Source organism: Pezoporus flaviventris, unplaced genomic scaffold, assembly GCF_033815535.1.
Source record: "Pezoporus flaviventris isolate CSIRO_AGI_PZ_B2104156 unplaced genomic scaffold, CSIRO_AGI_Pfla_v1 ptg000006l, whole genome shotgun sequence".
In the NCBI taxonomy this organism is placed as follows: Eukaryota; Metazoa; Chordata; class Aves; order Psittaciformes; family Psittacidae; genus Pezoporus; species Pezoporus flaviventris.
The window spans coordinates 16,793,750-16,806,450 of NW_026892554.1; the positions used below are offsets into that span (position 1 = coordinate 16,793,750).

A 12,701-nucleotide genomic window follows, 5' to 3' on the forward strand; every position below is an offset into this window, starting at 1 on the left:
TTGTGAAAGACAACATTATGTGATTGTTAATAGCCAAACAAATTAAGGGTTTTGTGACAATCAAGAAATGCACTTGACCATTTACAGCAAAACAGATTTATACAATAACAAGTAACTTATGGCCTTGTCTACCTGCAAATGAATTCCTTCAGCAGGTATGCACAAGATATTGTTCAGTCATAAAAATATATATATATATTATCTCTTTCCTTTAACATTTAGGTATATAAATATTTTACTGAAGAACATGCATCATTTAGATAAACGATTGCAAGAACATCCTCTGAAGACACAGGGTTCTTTGATATTTAGCAATATAAAATGAATATATAAACACAGCTATTGAAGTCAAGACAGACCAATACAGCAGCAAGCAGTCCATTGTGTGCCAGTCCAAAGGAATTAAGCACCCTTTGCAACAGGTTATATTATATACACACAGAATGCATTGTAAATGGAGCAAAGATAGCATCATTCCATCTGCATATTCTTCAGTCTTAGCTGGACTCCAAACTTACTGGTCACTCTTCTGCTCTTGTTTTCCATTCAGCTCTTGGTCAACTCTGCTTACCAAAGAAAGCAGTGAAATTGAAACCATGTTAGTAAATAGTTTAGTTTGACTGCTGATATATTAAGCAAAACTATTCCTCTTAACAGGAAAACACAAAGCTTTTACATGGAAAAAGTTTTAGTAAATAAATATGAAGATTTTTATTGAATGCAGTCACAACAGTGTTGGGCTTTTTTTAAATCTATTTTCCTACCTCCCCTTAGAAATCAATTAAAATTGTTGAGAAACCAGTTAAACAATAAATAAATACAACAAATGGCATTTGAAAAGAAGCATTTGAAAAGTGCAAGTTAAGTTTGACTGTGGAAAAAAACAACCCAGACTGACTGTATTAATGAATACAAGCAGGAATACAGGCTCACAGGTAAAATGACAACACTGCAAGCACCACTGCTGTGATGAATAAGCACAGAATTACCTTTAATGCTACAGTAATTAAGCCAAGAAGGTAACAGCACTAGTTGAATCAACAAAAGTCAGGTGGCTCCTTAAGTGCAATACTTTTTCTATTACATTCTACAACTCCTGTCATCATCCAGGGAAAAAATAAAAATCACCATCATGCTGCTATAGCTGCTGGGTTTCTGCTTTTGTTTGTGCCCTCCCTTTTTTGTTTTTTAAATATACCTGTATCTGCCTTGGGACTAGCAAACAAAATGTTGCTTTGCAGAAAGCAGTGGATGGTTGACAGCCCTGCCAAGATGTACTTTTCCTCTTTACAGGAAAAAGAGGCTCATCTTAACTACACCTTCTGGAAAATAAGCCGTGTGTGGAGTTAAGTTACTTTTAAAACCAGTAGCATTTCTAAGTGAGAGAGGCCAAGGCCAAGCCTGTCTTCTAACAGCCTGCCTAACCTATGTGTCCAGTCTCTCAAACTGTAACTAGCAGTTTTTTCCAGGTGATTCAAACAATGACAGCTCTTTCAGGACATGAACCCATAACAAGGAGACAGGAGTTTGGGCTTTTTCTGGTTTTGCAACTGTAAAACTCAACTCGGTACACAAGGATCCAATGGGTCTGGAGCAGTGTTGTCTAGAAGCAACAGTCCTCATCAAATACTTTGTTCACCTGCACAGTATGCAGCTACAACTCACCCCTGTCCTCACTGCAGTACCTTAGAAAAGCATGTTTTGACATGACCTACAGGACTAATCACACAAAATGTACGAAACTGTGGAGAGCTAATGCAAACAAGCTATGCCTAAACATACAGCTGACAGTATAAATCCATAGAAGTATATCATACCCTAGCTTCCAGAGTGATTCATACACATAGCCAAAGAATTCCTACTGCCATCCTCAACAACTATAGTAATTAAACTTCAATGTATCTCCTTTCCCCCCTTTATAATAAATAATGTCCTGCAACTGCTTTCAAGGTGATTGAAATCTCAGTATCAAACAGTGGCTGGCAATCTCTATACTTCAGTTTCACTTAGGAACATACTAGTGATGGTAGCATGAGTGATGGTATCAACAGAACACTAAAGAGTGCTTGTTGTAGTGGAAATTTTAAAAAGTGTTTACACATTATTGTTTGAATAATCCTGAATACAATGGGCCTTGCAACAAAATTGGGCAAATAAAACTGAACAAAAGTTCTGCTTAATATATACTCAAAGGGTTTCTTAAATTTGACAGGGTTAGTACTTCAGGTTGAATTGGAATAATTCCTAAAACGTTCAACACTTGTCACTACTTTACCTGGTAGCTATTGGAAACAGTTTCAGTTCATTTTAATCTCTGTGTTCCTCTCTCTGCCTATTACCCAACTTAGACAATAAGCCTCCTTCAGTAGTTATGCACTCAGGAAAAATAACAATAATAAAAAAAGCTGTTAGTATCAAAACCTCAGTACATTTGTTAGTGAGAGTGAAAAATGGATCCATTGCAAAAATCTCAGCAGCTTCTGGAATAGCTTGAACAGTTAGCAGGAGATTGAAAGTTAAAAAAATGAAAATCCAATGTTTATTAGCAAGGAACATAGGCACTGCAAATACAAACAGCACTAAACACTACTGACTTGAACTCCATCTGTGCAAGTTAATAACCAAAAAAAAAGTACTGAATACCAAAAATACAAAATACAAGATTCAAAATGAGATCTTCTTCCAGAGTTGCATGTCTGTTGACACAGAGCCACAGCTCAGCACCTGAAACCAGCTCTTCCTTCAGACATCACTTCTTGTAAGAAACAGTGAAACTTCATTTAATAGATTCATACAGAAGCACTACTTTTGCCTCTTGAAGGCTCAGTTGAGAATCCATGTAATGCTCTTAAAAAGTGAGCATCTCACATAATAGAGACTATTCACAAATATCTGTTTGAATATCCAGAGTGAGTTCTTTTAGATGACAGACTGCACAGGCACTATAATTACTTTAATGCATGAAAACTTGGTCACTAGTGCATGTTTATATTTACAAATGCTTATTCCTTCATGCAAGCCAATCAACTGGGAGTTAGTTGCAGTGCATATCATCTTATCTAGATGCAACCCTAATCAAAATATGAATATACCTTTTCTGTTTCTTTTTAAACTTTTCTTCTTCATACCTTGGTGAAGAAAAGTTTGATTTCAGTAAACATAACATATGAAGGCCAAATTCAACAGAAGCTGCAAACTGGTGTTAGTGTCAATACAGTTTGCAGAAACATACCAAGTTTTGAAACTGATATAATTAAAAATATATCTAGTACCTCCACCATTTTTAACCATTAATCAAGAAGTATTACATTTTAATGACATTTGAATTCAATACAACTTCTTGCACAGTGTTGACATCCACTGCCAAAATTTAAAGTCTATAATCAGAACAGTTTGAAGCCAGATACATTCCTCCACAGAAGTCTGAGAATTAACTCCACAAGTTAACCAAGTTCAGACTTTGCAGAACAGTTAAAGGTTCATTAACACAGAAAGGAGTATTTCAAGACTTGGAATGACAGTCTGAATTTTCATAAGATATCCCTCAAAAGCCCCAGTAGAAGTATCCTAAAGCTAGCAAAAGGCTGCTTCAGCATTGTCATGTCCTTCCTCCCAGCCCCAAGAAAACTGCGTTTTCTCCATCTTATGCAAAGTTACATTGTGCAACTGATACCAGGTGTGTACTGCAATAACCAGACATTTGCAGGGATGCAGTGAGGATCTGTCCAACACGGATGTACCCTTCTGTCCAAATAGTGAGACTTCCATATGGAGTTCCCAGTTTGTGATCACCTATTGCGATGCATACTCTATCGGTTTTGTACATGATAGCCTCTAACAGGCCAATCAATTCATAATCAGAATTGTTAGTAGTTTCATCTGGCTTTTTTAATACTCAGGTTGATGGTTTCTATTCTATTACTGCACCCACAAATGCTACTGACAAATGTATTGTCATATTTGAGAGAGGAGTTCCACTGATGTTAAAATGGCTATTTTTACTTGGAGGGAAGGAAAAGGAGAAAACCAAGGACATTGATGCTGCCTTCACCTCTTTGACACCACAATTTTAGAACTCTTACTGGGTAGGGATTCAGCATTTTTCCACAGCTCTTTTTTTAAATGACATCCCAACCCAAGTGATATTTCACCACTTAAATTGTTCCACATTTTAGCATGAACATTGCAGATGCTATAACTTCAGTATCAACATGCCCCGAATCTCTCACTCACCAGCTGGTTTAGTATGAGGTGAATGGAATGGGGCCTTGGCTCTAGAAGACTTAATTCACACAACATAACTTGATAATTAAGTAAGGCACTATCTGTGAAAATCCCTATACATTATCACACCAAACTGCAGTTAGCAATGTGGTCAAACATGGATACTCCTCCTAAAGCTAGCAATGACTGGAGTTAAATTATTAAATGCAAAGTATTACATTCAAACCCATCAGAGATTACAATATATACCAGTTCTAAAACACTATCAGTGTAGAACATGTCTGAATAATAAAACATACTGTTTTATGCATTCTGGGATGCCAACGTATTCCATGGGGATGAGTTCAGCTAGCTCCGCCAGGGTAAAGACATACCTAATTTTTTGGCTGAATTTTGAGCTGTGGAAGAACAAATGTAGGCTACAGTTACAACTTAATATTGACCTACTGCAAAAATTAAAACAGTTTTTGAAGTTTAATGTAAACAGTAGTTAGGATTTTTTTTAACACCTTCCAGGTTATTACCTAATAAAGGGTTTTGTGACAGCCAGAAGTGTTCTGATGAACCAAGAAGGATGAACTATGATTAATGATTTCAGATTTTTCCTTAACCTGAAGAATTCAAACAGCAGACATAGTTACTAGCACAAAAAAGCAGCAGGACAACAAGGGGATTTTCAACATATAAAAACTATGTTTTTGTAAGCAAAACTATCACATCAATCTTGTGTTCTGACACTCCATTATTAGAAGTTACCATCTGCCAGAAGAAAAAACTATGCAGAACTGCATAATGAAAATGTAAGATATAGAAGGAGTTTGACAATAATGACAAGGAATTAATATGCCAAAGAGAAGTTTCTTTGAATCTTTCTACTTAACTAATGATGTTGTTGTTCATGAAAGACACCCCATTATTAACCTTATCTTATTAATACGTGAAGTTTTAAGGATATTCTACATGGTAATAGTATTTGGTATTTTCACACTACTATTTTCACTAGAAACCAACAAAAAGCCAGGTATGCCTGTAGCATTATTCCACACTGTCTAGCTTAGGAAGAGGTTTTCACTACATCAAGTAATTTGTATGATTAAATCATAACTAGAAGGTACCAGACACCACAGTAAACAGCAGTTGTCTTAAGTGTGTAGATCACTGATCATGTGAATATTGTAAGAAGACACTGCAGAGCTTCTTACCTTCTATCAATTTGCTGGTAACATTTCCTGAGCCAGCCTAAACTTGGCATTTTTCTCCGTGTTGTTGCACCATTCAGGTAAACTATCATATAGTTCTCTGCTACCAACAGCTCTAAAGTGCCAATTACATACCTACAGACACAAGCACAGAAAACTTTCAAGTGAGATCTGTGAATATTAAAGTAATTCCTAGTAGTGCTCAAATAAATAAAAAAAAAAATAGAGAGTTGTCAACAGTGTTGAGCAACATATAGTAACTTCTTCCCCCCTTTCCCCTGGAAGCAGATGGAGTTGCTTCTCTATTTGTTATCTTTCCCTCACCTGAAACATAAAAAACTTCATTAAAAAAATTTATTTCCCTTGCACTAAAATGTTAAATTTCATGTTGTAAAATTAAGTATTCAGATGCAGATGATGACTTACTTAAATAGATTGTCCATTAGGTATCTATAGTTTGGCTGGCTGCTTTCAGGCATAAAGCAAACAGCAAACACAACAATGGCATTTAACCCATCACCATAGTAGCCTAAAAACAAAGAAAAAAGCAGTAATAGTGACCAAGGTGACTGCACACTGATTACATTTTCACCAAGCCAAGCATTCAGTAAGCTTTTTCATTATTTACCTTAAAGACAGCTAAAAACATCTATGCTATTTGGATGGACTCATACAATTACAGAAGATTTCAAGTTTGTCTACTTCTAAAGAAACAGGTGAAGCTGACATAGATCAAATGCTGATTCAACATCTCAAGTGTAGAATCTCAGTAAATTTAATAACATTTAATAACATTTTTATTTAGTCAAATTTTCTTCCAACCTAAACTCCATAGACTGTTAGGAAAAGTCATTAGATTGATTTATGCCTTAGTAGATCTACAGTTAATGCCTCAAACACTCTTTAAACAAAAATATCTTAAAATTCAAAAAACTCTTAAAAAAATTCTACAGGTAGCACTGACACTGTAGAACAGGTAAGTACATCTTACTGCATAGGTGCATCTTAATACTTTCATCTGAACATGCATGCATTTTGGAACTTGAATTTAAGAGGGGAAAAAAAAAAAAAGGATTAAACCAACCATGTGCCTTAACATTGCAACAAATGAATCACTACTTGAGCCTTTATGCCCAAAGCTCTTCCTGTGCCACCCCAACTCAGCTTAAAGAAGTAGTTCCTCAAGAGTTCCTTCTCAGCACATCACATATCCTTACCACCATGACTGATAACTTTTTTGTATGGTTCAATTGCCTTCATGTCCACCCTGTGGTCCTGTTCACCGATTCTAAACATTCGCCAGCGTCGACCATCATCTTTTTCCTCTGCCGCAGCATATTCAGTAAGTGATCCTTTCCTAATGACATCAGTAGTTTTTGGTTTTGGAAGATCATCTGCCAAAGTTACACACGTTCAAGATCCATTATGAATACTTATGTACAGTGACAATCAATTACAACACGGGTTAACCACTTTGCTATCTATTTAGTATTCTCTAGCCAGTCAGATGTAACAGCTGACTTAGTTCCCTCAGTCACTGCAGAATAGGATCTGATGGGTGTCACCTATAGTTTATCAAAATACTCCACGTTGGCAGTTATCCATCAACTGTAATTTTCTATGTTAAAGTACGTGACAAATCTCCATTTGTTTAAGAAACCTATTTAATTGTAGGCTTTCAGAACACAGACCTTGATGAGTCTCACCAAAATAAACAAAGTGGTTAACTCCAATGATAATTAGACAGGTTGCCTGATCAGAGATTTACATAAAAGCATGATTTAAAACATTGAGCACCTTGCAAGCAGACATGCAGCCAAATTATTAGGAATTAAATCTAATTCACATGCGTGCAATCAGTATGTATCTGAAATTTATGTTGACAGCGATCTGTAAGACAATTTGCTCCAATTAAATAAGATTCTTGACTTTGTTGCACAGACCTTACCCAAAGCGAGAAAAACCTACTGCAAGTTAGTTGTCTGTTCCCAAGACAAAGCTGTTAATTGAAACTATCCTTCCAGGAAAATGAAGGCAGCAGCATTAAAGGAAGAAAAGACAGAAACCCTTTTCAGCCACTTCAAAAAACAAGACACAAACATTTGGCACATTTCCTTCACATCATTGCAAAACTGACCCTACTTCTTCACTACAATGAAGAGAACCCTTCTAACACAAGTAAACCCGCAGTCTGTTATGAAAAGTTCCCTTGCAACATGTTTTTAGCTATTTAAAAAAACCCCACCCAACTTATTCTAAAGAGTGTTTCTCCTTTTATAAGCTATCTTGGAATAAAGAACAGGCAATGTTTAATTTAGACCAGTGGAAAGAGCTTCCTGTTTACCCAGGAATTAAAAGTATTTTATTTCCAGAATGAAAAAAAAAAAAAAAATAACTGAGTTAACACGATAATTCAGTAAGAGACATTCTTAAGTCATGAAGTTTGCAGAAGTTGAAGACTCCAGCTGCTGACCAACACAACAGCTCTTGGCTTACATAGAAGGGCCCTAAAACAAAATTAAACTGCAAGCTTAAAACTTGTGCTTTAACTTCTTGCTGTGGTTTAAGCCCCACCAGCAACTCAGCACCACACAGCCATTTGGTAACTCCCCTACCTTCCCACTCCAGGTGGGATGGGGAGGAGAACTGAAAGAAAGTAAACCCCACAGGTTTAGTTTAATAACTAAAGTACAATATATTACTAATAATAATGATACAGCAATAACAAGGGGAGAGAATATAAAACTAACAATGAAAGGGGAAAAAAAACAAACAATAAACGCAAGATGCACAATACAATTGCTCACCACCTGCTGACTGATACTCAGACCAACCCAAGCAGCGATCTGCCCTTCTGGGTGACTCCCCCGTTTATATACTGGGCATGATGTGCTGTGGTATGGAATACCCCTTTGGCATGGGTATTTGGTTTGGGTCAGGTGTTCTATCTCTGCTTCCTCCTGGCTTCTTGTGCCCCTCTTCTCTGGCAGAGCATGAGAGACTGAAAAGTCCTTGATCAGGATAAGCATTACTTAACAACAACTAAAACAGTGTGCTATCAGCACTATTCTCAGACTACAGCTGAAACACAGCACAGCACCAGGAGAAAAAAAAAAAACAAACAAAAACTGTTACAGCTGAACCCAGCACACTTCTACACAGAACTCTTAACCTCAAATTTGTCAGAATCCCCAGGTTTTGCCTATATGAATGAGGCATCTATTCATTTCTTAAAATAAATATAATTACTAGTGTGGCTGCAGCTAATACACTATCAAGTAATTTCAGAATTCCTTGACACAAAATAGAGGCTCTTTTACCACTTCCAGTCAATCCAGAAAGCATGCAACCTTTAAGGCTAATGAGCATTTGCCATTCTCACCACAGTAAAACGTGACAGCAGGTGTTACTGAGTATTTTAAGAAATACCATTCAGCCCTCCTCAAACACAATGGCTTGCATTTTCATTGATTTCTGACTAGCTAATCTACACCCATTTATATGGTTCACCTCCACTTAAAAGTATCTGCAGTACACATAACTCACATTGGATTCCCCCCCCCCCCCCCAGGTTGGTTCTTAAAAAGACTGCAACAGAGAGGAACCTGGACTCTTTCAGGTATTTAATGACCTTCCCCTAAGTTTGAGTTACAGTTATTCTTTTGCCAGCTTGCTAATCAATCAAGGTCTGGTCTTTAAAATTTCACTGCACCCATTTCCAACTTATAAGCTAATAACTCCCTTTATATTTTTCTGCTTGTAATATTGGTCATGGTTATGACCCACCTGAAAAAGTGTTGACCTGCACATAACAAAATAGAAATATTTCAGAGCCTCAGGCAAAAGTAACAAAATACTTACCTTCCCATTCAAACTCATTGCTATTTTCTGAAGGAGTATCTACATTGTCCAAATCAATCTCTCCACTCTCATCCAAGTCATCAGACAAAATAGACTCCTCACTGTGATCCAACGTTAAGCTAATATCTGGAGCCATCAGTTTCTTCCTCACCTTGGTTCCATTAGCCTCTGTATTTAAAAAAAAAGCAAATTATTTAATTTCAAAGCTAAAGGAAGTTGAGCTAAGCATATTAACAAGATGGAAGAGCCCAGTGCTTTGTCATAATGCATGGTAAGTTAAGACCCATAATTTAAACCAACCTATCTTTGGAATAAGAGTTAAACACAAGGTGAAAAGAACAGCACTTCAAGGTCAGAGTTCTTAGGACTGTAAGCTTACAGAGCTGCATACACACTATGATCACAGTGGTATACCACCACACTCTCTACAGAAGAAAAGCCTCAAGTCTTGCAAAGAATGCAATAGGTTCATGTCCTTAGCCCTTTTGTTACGTATTCAAAACGTCATAACCATCTTTGATGAAATAAAAAAGAATATACAAGCTAAAAATAAAAGACTAAAAAAGGCTGACAGACAACAGCAAAAACAGAAAACGAAAGCAACTATTAGGTGAGAATACGCAGCATGCTTTGAGACACAAGGCAAATACTTGTGTGACTTAGACAGCAGATGAAAGCAGGAAATAAAACAACCGATCCAGAACTGGAAATGCCACAACTAAAGCAGACAAACAAGATAAAAAAAATTTTAAACATAAAAACCCCCATCTGTATGACTTCCCTCCTGCCCATTCAGACAACTTTCTTAAAAGGCTGCAGAGGTCTGAAATCTGGAGTGAAACTAAAGCAGGCCCGAACTGATGCACGGAAGCCATGTGAACCAAGGTTTTAAGATGGGTCTGGGAGTGCAGTAATTCATTTTTGTCCAGTATTACTCTGTTCACAGGGAGGATAAAGAGTCTCATTTTATTCCAAACCCCTCTTTTTTCTAGACCATATGTTTATACTACCCTTCATACACAAAAATGCCACTTAGAATGCTGCTTCCCCAAGCCTGACAAAACACAAAACAAACACAAAACCAAAAACCCCACACCACCAAAAAAAACCAAACAAAAATCCACCCACCACCCAAAAAGAAACACCCAGAACCACCCCACACCAAAAAAGAGCTTTAAGACAGCCATATAAGTAGGAAGCCATCAGCTTGACTGGAGTGGAATATTCTCACCAGCTTCACTTTCTGTTCCAGTGGCAGCCAATACATCTGACTCCACAGGATCATCCTCTGGCAGAGGCCTAGTGCACAAAGGGGAAACTGTTGTTACAAAACTTGTTTTCTTTTTTAAATAGCCAGCTAAATGCCAATTATTTAGACTTAAAACACTGCTTACTACTGAACTTAATTTACTTACACCTAAAGTTCAAGCTTTCACCAAGCAAAGCACCCAAGTCACTGAAAATTCCTTTACAGGATTCAAGCAAACATTTGTTGATGTAATAAGTGCCAAAATACTGGTTCCTACTAGTGTCATCCTTAAGGAAACTTGTCACGTTCTTGCTTGAGAACATTTGACATGAAATACATTACAAAAGTAGTTCAGTCGTGTTATTATGGAATACCTGTGATGTAAGTTGGTTTAGTTTGTTTGTAAGCCCGAGCATTACTAGCAGTCTTTAACTGTTATTAATTTTGCTCAGAAATGTTGCTTAATGAAATATTTGGGCCTTTAGACTCTGGTAATAATACGCAAACAACTTAGTTACAGAAGACTATTACAGAGAACAAAGCCAAACTTGCAGATTTTCACTTTAGTACCTCTGGCAGCTTCAACAGTGGCATTCCTGTATTACTTAACAGACGTAAGGGTTCCCTCTTCCAGAGCACTGAGCTTTTGAAAAATACTATATTAACGGACATCACTTCAAGATGATTAGAGTGGTAGCTCACATGGAAGACAAAGAGGCAGCTTATTCTGGATGTTATGCATTTGATTTAAATTACTTTAAAAAAATAAAATTATAAACCTTGGAAAATCTTCATCTTGCCATTCTTCCTTAAACTCAACACCTTCCATTCTCCAGCCAACTTGAATTGTTAATAGAGACTCCTTATACACCAGAACCTCTTGCCTTCAGGACAGTAGGCTAAAGAGGAGCTGCAGAACATAAAAGAAAATGCTAGTTCAATACTATTTTAAGTCCCACACTTGCAGCACATCCTTCTACTTAGACCCAAGTTATGATACTACATAGTGGGGGCAGTAGGAAACGGGGAAAATTTATGGTTTGCTTCTATTTATACGTTTTTCCTCATACAGAAATGCTCATGGAGTGGTTTATCATACAGTGATTTCAGTTGAAAGGGATCTCATACAGCCCAATGCCCTGCTCAAGCAGGAACAACCTTTCAGTTGCAGGCCCAAAGCAATCTGATCTATCATTTAGGATCGTTCCAGTTCACTCCAAACTTTAAGGAACTTGACAGCTCTCCAGATTCTATAGGAGATACTAAGTGTATATTTTTAATAACTACTCAGACAGTCAGATCTAAAACACAATCAAGTTCTAACCCCCTACTCCCCCCAAAAAGAGCAAGCAAAAAAAAAAAAAACACCAAGCAACCCACCACACCAACCCCAAAACCCTACAGATAACTATTTCAGAAAGCAATCTCACCCTGTGATGTGCAAGTCAAGCTGTGCTTTTTGACGCTCACCCATCACCAGCAATAAGAAATCCCCAATAATGGAACATAATAAACCATTCTGCTGATACACAAGTCCAAGCTCTTGGCTGCGCTGGCTCTAAAGATTAGCAGGAACAGGTACACTTATCAATGAGGATGTTAACAAAACCAACACTAATCAAAACAGGAAGCTACTTTTGAAAGCAGAGAAACAATGAACAGAGAAAACAAGTTTGGATGCAATCATACTGCTAATTATGACATTCAGGTTTTTACATGCCCCAAAAGAAGCAAGATACACTTACTATTCTGTAGGATCACCTTTCACACCAAATCTCTATTGCTCTTCTCATGACCCGACACAGCCACAGACTGATTTTAAAGTGTCCTGCGATGCTCACAGCTATGCTGTGCGAGCTGATTAGATAAAAGCAAACAAGCCCAAGAGACCGGGTTTTGTAAAACTGCAGTACCAGAGACAAAAATTTAAGCTTATTTTACTGTCATTTGCTGCTTCCCTCACCAAGAGGGCTGAAATTAATTTTCTAGGAGGCAGCAGCCTAGTTCCTCTTCAGGGTCAGACTGCCCTGGTTTGAATTGCTCAGCCCAACACCATTCAGGTGCTGACAGCGTGTGCCTGTGCACACAGCCTCCAACAAGCTGCCCCCAGGAATTGTCCTCCCAGCTCTCCCTTGTTCTGTTTGTTCTTTTTGACTAATACACTGAAG

The 12,701-nt window shown here is 37.4% G+C and overlaps 1 protein-coding gene across 6 annotated transcripts; it reads right to left on the minus strand.

Annotated features, from left to right (window-relative positions):
- Positions 1-12,270, minus strand: BNIP2 (BCL2 interacting protein 2). 6 transcript variants are annotated; one of them, XM_061447149.1, is made up of 11 exons: positions 11,964-12,270; positions 11,313-11,443; positions 10,525-10,583; positions 9,285-9,452; positions 6,641-6,817; positions 5,850-5,952; positions 5,427-5,558; positions 4,749-4,835; positions 4,524-4,622; positions 3,093-3,128; positions 1-563 (listed from the first exon to the last, which is right to left on the minus strand). In XM_061447149.1, the coding sequence occupies exons 2-11, from the start codon at positions 11,360-11,362 to the stop codon at positions 515-517; spliced, it is 960 nt and encodes a 319-aa protein (XP_061303133.1). In that variant the 5' UTR covers positions 11,363-11,443; positions 11,964-12,270; the 3' UTR covers positions 1-514. The 6 variants fall into 6 exon arrangements, with proteins under 6 accessions (XP_061303133.1, XP_061303132.1, XP_061303135.1 ...); XM_061447148.1 differs by having other exon boundaries at positions 10,516-10,583; positions 11,964-12,265; XM_061447151.1 differs by lacking the exon at positions 4,749-4,835 and having other exon boundaries at positions 10,516-10,583; positions 11,964-12,268.
- Between the last annotated feature and the right edge of the window lie 431 nt (positions 12,271-12,701).